The 9,019-nt window shown below is 41.2% G+C and overlaps 2 protein-coding genes across 2 annotated transcripts; both read left to right on the top strand.

The window, feature by feature from the left end:
- Positions 1-2,864: 2,864 nt before the first annotated feature.
- Positions 2,865-5,161, top strand: LOC130189315 (parvalbumin beta-1-like). Its single transcript, XM_056408102.1, has 5 exons — positions 2,865-2,929; positions 3,743-3,813; positions 4,046-4,178; positions 4,500-4,609; positions 4,876-5,161. The coding sequence occupies exons 2-5, from the start codon at positions 3,753-3,755 to the stop codon at positions 4,899-4,901; spliced, it is 330 nt and encodes a 109-aa protein (XP_056264077.1). The 5' UTR covers positions 2,865-2,929; positions 3,743-3,752; the 3' UTR covers positions 4,902-5,161.
- A 1,376-nt stretch (positions 5,162-6,537) lies between these two features.
- LOC130188541 (parvalbumin beta-like) lies at positions 6,538-8,298 on the top strand. Its single transcript, XM_056406938.1, has 5 exons — positions 6,538-6,643; positions 7,180-7,249; positions 7,375-7,507; positions 7,798-7,907; positions 7,994-8,298. Exons 2-5 carry the CDS (start codon positions 7,186-7,188, stop codon positions 8,017-8,019), a joined length of 333 nt encoding a protein of 110 aa, XP_056262913.1. The 5' UTR covers positions 6,538-6,643; positions 7,180-7,185; the 3' UTR covers positions 8,020-8,298.
- Positions 8,299-9,019: the final 721 nt, after the last annotated feature.

The raw sequence follows: 9,019 nt of genomic DNA, 5'->3' as shown, positions 1-9,019 counted from the left end.
ATATTGCACGACATGTCTCAAGTAGTCCTTGACGTTAAAACTTAAACTACTGCAATGGCATCCAAGGTAATGAGGATTGAAATTACAGTATTCATGTGAAGTTCCTGCATCACTTAAGGTGACGACAAGAAAAGTTAGCAATGAACGACAAGTTTTCTATTTGAGAAACAAAGACTTTCTCAACAAATCATCTTGTGCAAAGACAAAGCATCATTAAACAATGATTACCATTCAGTTCACGAGCAGGAATCAAACAAGAACTATCCGGGAAAATGTTTGCTGAGTGCTTATTAACTCCGCCATTTATATATCTGTGCTTTCTCTGCTATAACAAAATGGCCTGTTCTGATTCAGTGTTGTAGATAATCTTAAAACATAGCACATGTGATAGTGGGAGAATTGAACACTTCATCAATTCCCCCACTTTGGAAACAAAAATGTCACCCCTTTTAAAATGTACGGACACATGGGCTTTTCCAAAGAAATTCACAATTATGACTGCCTTCTGCTGGACTGATTTTGAATTTCTGCAGACACAAGAAGAAAAATAACCACCTTAATTATGGTTAATTAATACATCAAGGGATTGAGGTTAAAAGGCCTACAGCAGGGGTGTCAAACAAATTTTCCCCGTGGGTCACATCAGCATCATGGCTGCCCTCAAAGGGTTGTAACTGAAACATATAAATGTATAAACTACTCCCAAACATATTGTTATATAACTCTCTTTGCATTTGATTATTGTTTATTTGAGTGTAGAAATATTGTACAGTACATTAGAACATTTATCCAATGGTATCTCATAAATCCATTTAATTTGAAACCTTCAAAATAAAAGCACAACATATTTTTCTTAAATTTCTTTAAGAAAGGTGATCATATTCAATTCAATTCAGTTTATTTGTATAGCCCAATTTCACAAATTACAACTTTGTCTCGGAGTGCTTTACAATCTGTACACATAGACATCCCTGCCCCAAAACCTCACATCGGATCAGGAAAAACTCCCAAATAACACTTCAGGGGGAAAAAAAGGAAGAAACCTTCAGGAGAGCAACAGAGGAGGATCCCTCTCCAGGATGGACAGATGCAATAGATGTAATGTGTACAGAAGGACAGAGTTAAAATACATTTAATGAATATGACAGTGTATGAATAGTTCATAGTAGGCATATTCCACGATGGAGACCTCCACGATCCATCAGGCAGATAGCGGTAGAGAGGAGGAGTGGGCGGAGTCTCAACAGTGGGCGGAGTCTCAACAGGACAGTGGCGTAGTCAGGAGCAGGAATTCCACGACCCAGACCTCGATGATCCATCAGGCAGATATGATCTATGCCGTCTCATAGGGTCCGATGACCCCATGAGACGTGAAGTCAAAAGGACTCCGGAGAGAAAGCAGAGTTAGTAACGTGTGATTGAGAGATGAAAATTCATCCTTAAGGAGAGAAAAAAGAGGACATAGGTGCTCAGTGCATCCTAAACGTCCCCCGGCAGCTATAAGCCTATAGCAGCATATCCAGGGGCTGGACCAGGGCAAACCTGATTCAGCCCTAACTATAAGCTCTGTCAAAGAGGAAAGTCTTCAGTCTACTCTTAAACGAGGTGACTGTGTCTGCCTCCCGGACTGAAGGTGGAAACTGGTTCCATAGAAGAGGAGCTTGATAACTCATATGTCTTTCAAGCCGTCAGGGGCCACATAAGGAGCCTTGTGACCTAAAGGTTGATGGTCTCGTTTTTAGCATTTCTTAAAGAGGTCATAAAGGGCACAAAAAAACACTGAATAGTTGCACGTGGCTGACAAATTCATTGAGAAAGGGGGACGTTTATATCTGCATTTATATTTGAGTTTTGTGCCTTGGCGCGTCAGTATTAAACCAGGTACCAGCATAACATAACATAACATATAACATAACTTGTTACACTTTTCCTCAAACGCACAGCACAGAAATAATAGTCTGATTGATTGGTGCATTTCCCACTAAAGACAGGGGTATGGTGGTCTAGGCCCCAAAGACCCGCTTTGCCACTCACTGGAAACTCGTTCAGATGGACCATATGGAAATATGGTTAGTTAGTTCGATAGTTAGTTCATGTTACAGTACAGCACATATATGTATCATATAAGACCAGCTCAGAGGCTTCAGATGAAAGAATCAAAAGCCTGAAAAATAATACTAACTATAATAGAAAAGCAATTAGTTAAATTCTTTTCTGAGCAAACTACCACAGACATTTCATCAAATATTACTGGTAAAGATAAAATAGGTCATTTGGTATTATGTTAGATGCAAATGCATATGAATATGAAAGTCTTATAAGCAGTCTATCACAGAGTGACATCTATTCTCAGATATGAGGAGATAAAACCCAACAGTGCTTTTGAGGGCAGTACAAGCAGTCTTTCCACATATATTTACAACCTTTGAGTAGCCAATGATAACTTGAACAGAACATTTCCTCTGTCCATTAATGAAGTAAGCAGCAGTTAAACTGACAGCCCTTGGAGCTCATTCATGTGGCATCTGCTCTGTGTGTTTTTCTCAGGAATATGACCCTTGACCTAGATAGCCACGCTTACACATTCATTTCATTTATACTCTCAGATAAAATTCGGAGAATCATCATGTTGAACGCTTGATATCGTGGAGGCATCATGTCCTGCGAAGTCAGTGAATGGCCTGCTCGTGTTTCCACGTGTTTACGCCATAGGCCTCCGCACACATGGTAGCATCCTCATTTGTTCACCTAAAAATAGATCGAGGCTACTTGACACATTTTTTTCGAAACTCATGCATCTTGGTACCCGATACTGAGACTCAAATCTCTGTAAATGGTGTTGCTCAGGGATATATAAGCACGGCTAGCGGTGGGAGACTTTCACTCTCGAGTCCTGCCTGATTTTCACTCGCCTCAACGCAACCCAAAGGTGAGTGGGATGTGCGCCCTGCGATGGCCACGCTGACTTCTTTCATATTGGGAGGAAAGGGATTGAGACGAGGAGAACCTCTTGGACTATAACTTTAGAGAGACATGGAACCAACATAGAAAAGAAACTACATGGACCACAGGACGACTCAATCAATGCGGAAAGAAGGAGGCCCAGTGTGGCCATTTGGGTTTTTCAACGGATCATCATTTGTGGATAATAATTCCTCAATTTTACCGTGTCTCTTTTAACCGGATGAAAAAAAACAAAAAAAAGGCAAAAGCTGTTGACAGGTTTGACATCACTGCCTCTCCCCAACTGCTAAATTAATTTGTGGTCGGGAATCATGTTGCCGTGACATAGCCTCTCAGCAGGAGCATCTATCTAGTGTTATAGCAGCGTCGGCGTAAACACAGTCAGACATCCGCAGTCGCAGAGCGGGAGGAACTCAGGGGCAGCTTTTGTAAAAAAAAATATCTATCTTAAATAAATATAATGAGCGACTAAAATAAACAAGAGGCTTTGGACATTTGTATGTTTCAAGATTGTTTCCAAGGCAGTAGTAGGGCATTGCCCATCTCTGATGAAGCTAGAGGAGGAATAGCCTCGTTTAATACTGGAAAGTTCATGATTTCAGGCTCACCAGTCCTCTGAATATCTCTCTGAATGTCTGTTTCTCAGGCCCTACGAATAGGAGAACCACTAAAATACAGAATAGCAGTAGTTATTGCTTGAAAGAAGGATATTTGCAATGCAATTGTATGGGATTTGTGATTCTGATACACTAACTCTGATTCTTCGTTCCTCCCACAGAAATAAAAAAATGGCCTTCGCTGGTGTCCTCGCTGAAGCTGATATCAAAGCCGCAATTGCCGGCTGCGCAGGTGAGACTTCATCATCTCAACTTATTGCAAAGTAGTTTATTCAGTTCACAAACTAGTACCTATACTTTATGAATTCTCCCTGCAAATGCAAAGTTAATCAAAAGAACAAACAACTTATCTATCGACTCTTGAGTTATTGAAACTGCCAGCCACAGTGATCCTATTAAATCATTACTGAAGCCCCATGCAGCTGCTTGACATGGTGCTAATGTGGCGTTAAAATGTGTTCCAGCTGCTGACTCCTTTGACCACAAGAAGTTCTTCAAGGCATGCGGCATGGCCAGCAAGTCCGCCGAAGAGATCAAGAAGGCTTTCTACATCATCGACCAGGACAAGAGCGACTTCATTGAGGAGGAAGAGCTGAAGTAAGACACTCAAGCGACTCTCACTTTAGCAAAACGAGGCCCCAGATGTCATATGACTTTCCTGTATTTTAGAAAAACAATCAAGAGGCAACTTCACTCTCTATTTCTGGACATTTTGCCTTAGGGTGGCTTTAATCTGCAGGTCAAACGACCCACTCACTGCAATTAAAAACTCAAGACATGTCACATTTAATAAAGCCTGAAGGTTTAATGAATCTGAAACACCTTAAATAAATACTCATTCTGCACAATGCTATTCAATTGATATCGTCTGCGATGCTCATGGTGCTGTTTTGCCCCCCCCCCCCCCCCCCCCGTCAGGCTGTTCCTGCAGAGCTTCTCTGCTGGCGCCAGAGAACTCACCGAGAAGGAGACCAAGGCTCTCCTGGCCGCCGGTGACGAGGATGGTGATGGCAAGATCGGAGTCGATGGTGAGGCCTCCTTCTGCTTTTGGAGCAAAGCGCTCTTTCCACATATATTGAACGTAGCAGAACACAGCAGATGCATGCGAGGTTAATTCGGCTACTTATTGGGAATGGACTCTCAATGTATCTGCATTGCAGTTAAATAATCAATATCCATACATCCACGCACAGACTCAAAGTCTTGGGCAGAAATTGGGTCCAATTAGCCGAGTTCATACCAGCATGGGGGCACTTTGTTCACGACTAACGGCACTTTCATTCTCCTTTCACAGAGTTCGCTGTTCTTGTGAAGGCATAACTTCCCACTGAACAAGATCCCCTTCTTTTCATGGAACTGCCGACTCCTTTGCCAGATCCCGTCACCACCAGCTGAAAGAACATTTTTTTATACCTTATTTATGAGTTGCCTGTGGATTATTTCTCAACATGGAAAGCATGTTTTACTGTGAATGTTACTCAAACGGTCCGAAAAATGACTTGTGCAAACTGTACAACACCATCTGCACTTTTGAGGAAGAGTGAAAAACCAGGAATAAATACTCTGTTGGTCTAAAGTCATCTGCTTCCGGTCAGTCGTCTTTTCTTTGATCAGCACCTGTTTTGACACTCGGTTCATGAGATGGGGAGGAGAGCTGTGCTCAAGCTGGCCGACACATTGGGAATAGCCCTCTCTGCTTATATACTTCCTGGATCCAGGGAGGTTTGCAATGGATACCTGTCACCCATATTGTAATGAGGAGGTCTCTTCCAAGGTCTTTTTCTGCACCCAGTGCTGAGTCGACAATTAGATGATGTGCTGTGGCAACAGGAGGGCTATTAACAGCCGCGGTTACGTCAGCAGGAACTTTAGAATCTGCTGCATTGACGCACATCTTTAGCGAGCTGAGGGGTTCCTTTTCAATTCAATCGGTTTTCTCGCAGTGTTTACAATGTGCCACAAATATTTCGGACATCTAAATGAATTCAAATAAGGTTATCAGTCAGATTTAAAAGGAATACACTTGTGAGTGCGAAGGGAACTACAAATCAGCAATATGTAATCCCATAACCCTATCAGATGACACCCTGAGCTTGTTACCATCAACCAGTAGTCATAATAAAAATATAGTTACAGCAACCTGATGCCAGCTCAGCCTCGCCCCAAAGGTCAGTGCTGCCACCTATGGGTCAAAGATATTCTCAGCATTACAAGAGATATAAATGTCAAGAAGCATCATTCAGAATATCCTTCATCTTCGGTCCTTTACTTTGTTTGGATATGACAAAAGATATGTCACCTGCATGAGCATTCCCATGTGCTCTTAAACAGATTGAGCTCCTAGAATAACACAAACGGACTCACAAAGAACAGGGATAAAAATATCATTCAGTCCATTTTGACTAATCTGGACAACAATAAATGCATTGTTGACTTTCCAGCCAAAATGTGACTTATTGTGACAGTGCTGACTGTCTTTATTCACAATAATCATGTCAGTAATTTGCTTTCTTTGATTGTAAGTAGAACGGATAAATCTGACAACAGAAATGACTAATATGACACATTAAGGCTGTGAATAGGTCACGATCAGGTTGACAATATAATGTATGTCAAACATAGAGAAGAAACTAAACATTTTTAAGACTTTAATCTAATACACAGGTGTGAAAGAAAGGCATATCCTCTCGTAAAGTCAATCCAACAGTCCAAATCAACAATGTCATGCAAAAGAGAAGAAACAACCACTTCACTGTTGTGTGTCGGCAGCAACATTTTTAATTTGTCCTCCTCAGAGCACACGCCTATTCTTAGAGTTGAGAGGGACATTAAAGACTTCTTCAAACGCACCTTTTAAGCGTCTTCATTTGTGAAACTTAAAATAGACCGGCTGCAGGACAACTCCTCGCCACCCCCTTCTCTGCGGTGTCAGTTATCTTATGCCTCAGATTTCGATGCAGTGAAACTATAAAAAGGTCACCGGGAGCAAGGGGAAGATCACTGCAGCCGACTCGAGTCCTTACTGTTTCATCTGTAGTCTACAAACCAAAGACACCAGAAAGGTGAGTCGAAATGAAAATGGAAAAGACAGATGAGATCCTTGCAGACAGAAACTCTGCATCCCGCGTTGCTTCAGAAAACATTGATAAAACTATTTTTTTTAAAGTGGACTTTGCACTGCAATGCGGCATCCAAAGACGGAGTTTCCTCGGGGCTTTTCTTGAGCGTTGTGTGCATGAGCACATGGATTACTGGTCAGACCTCCCTGCATCTGTAGAGTTGCAGTCAGGCACACGTGTCAATCTCAGCCTCCTGAACCGGATTTGGAAACGCAACATCAAAGGAGACCGACTAATTTGCCTTTTTAAAATTGAAATATTTCCATTTGAAATATATTTCAGTTCCACTTGGAACCAATAACATAACTATTGTGTAAATAGTGCTGCTCTGTTGTTTTAATGATAGTGTGATGTCCATTTAATGCGATTGATTGCTTATTCTGAATAAAATAATCCATATGGTTAACTATATGCGGGAGTATTCACACAATGTGTCCTACTTTAGAAATATAATAACCACCTTTCTCTGGTTTCGGCAGATCATAATGGCCTTCGCAAGCGTAGGACTGACGGATGCCGATGTCGCTAAAGCCCTGGAAGAGTGCAAAGGTGACTCTTCAAGTTACATGTGCAGCCCTCCCTGTTTGGAGCAGCAGTGGGCTTTCTGTCCAGCTACTGCGTACGTGGACAAACTCAAATAACAACATTGAACTTTACGTGTGCATTCATTTCAGCCGCCGGCACATTCAAGCACAAGACGTTCTTCCACACGTGCGGCCTGTCCAGCAAGTCTGCTGAGGAGGTCAAGAAGGCCTTCTTCATCATTGACCAGGACAAGAGTGGCTTCATTGAGGAGGAGGAGCTGAAGTAAGACACTCGCCACTTCCTTTGACCCAAACACATGTTCACAAATCACATTTGTGCATCTTTTGTTTTGATATCGTCTTCGTCAAGCAATAATGAAGTTAATGACGGAGGTTATAGGTGAATTGTTCTTCAGGACATGGTGACTGAATGCATGTTAAACCACAGGGCCAAACTATCTTCAGCCACTACATGAGCCTTCTATTTATATCTAATGCTTTCAATTATATGTAACATGTGTCTCAGCCAGTGGGAGCTGGGGTCTGTGAACTAACCACCGACTGTGTCTGCAGGCTGTTCCTGCAGACCTTCAAGGCAGATGCACGCGTACTGTCAGATGCCGAGACCAAGGAATTCCTGAAGGCCGGCGACTCCGACGGTGACGGCATGCTTGGCTGTGACGGTACGGACTCGTTCCCACGCAAAGTATTTACATCATTCTTTGGATTTTTTTCTCTTTTTCAAACTGGGTTTTTCGTGTCTCCACAGAATTCGCTGTCATGGTTAAACAATAAAGTGGCAACTTACCAACAACACCTGCTCTGATGGAACAACCAAGCCCACGTCGACCTCCCTACGTCTTCATTTCAATATGAATGATTTTTATACATTTGCTGAAGAGACATTTCCTCCTATGCAACACATTGTCCAAAAATGATGATTATGAATGTCGCTCGGCTGTGTTCATGTCTTAAATATGAATTTTGCTTAAACTGTCAAATCTATGATGCACTTTCCAGGTACAAACGGTAAAAAATATATAAAATATAAAAAAATATTCTTTTTCTGCAGTCTTACTGACTTACAGATGTGTTTCTTTTCAATTCATAAAAAAAAATACATATAAACTCAACAGGGCAAATATATTCACCGCCTCTCTCCCTCTCGCTCTCTCTCTCTCTCTCTCTCTCTATATATATATATATAAAGAGAGAGAGATACAGTATATCTATATCTTTCTCTCTCTCTCTATATATATATATATATATATATATATATATATATATATATAGAGAGAGAGAGAGATAGAGAGATGTATCTATATCTATATAGATATAGATATCTCTTTATCTCTCTCTCTCTCTCTCTCTCTCTCTCTCTTGGCATGATATAAGTACACCTGAAGCTATAATAGTGATATAGGTAAAGAAAAGCAATATCAAATTTAACTTACACACAAATTAACCTAAACGCACACACATGCAGCTCCATCCTGCAGCCACTAGATGGAGGTACGTCATTAAAAGTCGGGACAGAGTTACAGAGGCACCAGACAGATACAACACATATGTTACTGTAAATGATCTGGCAATAAAAAACAGCTGTTTGGACATTTGAGTTTAGCACATGCCAGTAACGAGGGGCTGGATTGTAGGGCACTGAGGAAACTCATCATGCATGTCATACAATTATAACATAAATTCTAACAAAGAATATATATTTTGGACAATAATTGATTCTTTTTTAGTTAAACTAAATAATGCTCATTATTTGGGGAGAGATTCTCCATGAACT

This window comes from Pseudoliparis swirei, chromosome 23 (genome assembly GCF_029220125.1).
Source record: "Pseudoliparis swirei isolate HS2019 ecotype Mariana Trench chromosome 23, NWPU_hadal_v1, whole genome shotgun sequence".
NCBI classification, from domain to species: Eukaryota; Metazoa; Chordata; class Actinopteri; order Perciformes; family Liparidae; genus Pseudoliparis; species Pseudoliparis swirei.
This window is presented reverse-complemented; position numbering and strand designations above follow the sequence as displayed.

Coding starts and splice junctions, on each gene's coding strand:
- LOC130188541 (XM_056406938.1), top strand. CDS start 7,186: ATGGCCTTCGCAAGCGTAGGACTGACGGATGCCGATGTCGCTAAAGCC. Junction 7,250..7,374: donor AGCCCTGGAAGAGTGCAAAG/GTGACTCTTCAA, acceptor CATTCATTTCAG/CCGCCGGCACATTCAAGCAC. Junction 7,908..7,993: donor CGGCATGCTTGGCTGTGACG/GTACGGACTCGT, acceptor GTGTCTCCACAG/AATTCGCTGTCATGGTTAAA.
- LOC130189315 (XM_056408102.1), top strand. CDS start 3,753: ATGGCCTTCGCTGGTGTCCTCGCTGAAGCTGATATCAAAGCCGCAATT. Junction 3,814..4,045: donor CGCAATTGCCGGCTGCGCAG/GTGAGACTTCAT, acceptor AATGTGTTCCAG/CTGCTGACTCCTTTGACCAC. Junction 4,610..4,875: donor TGGCAAGATCGGAGTCGATG/GTGAGGCCTCCT, acceptor CTCCTTTCACAG/AGTTCGCTGTTCTTGTGAAG.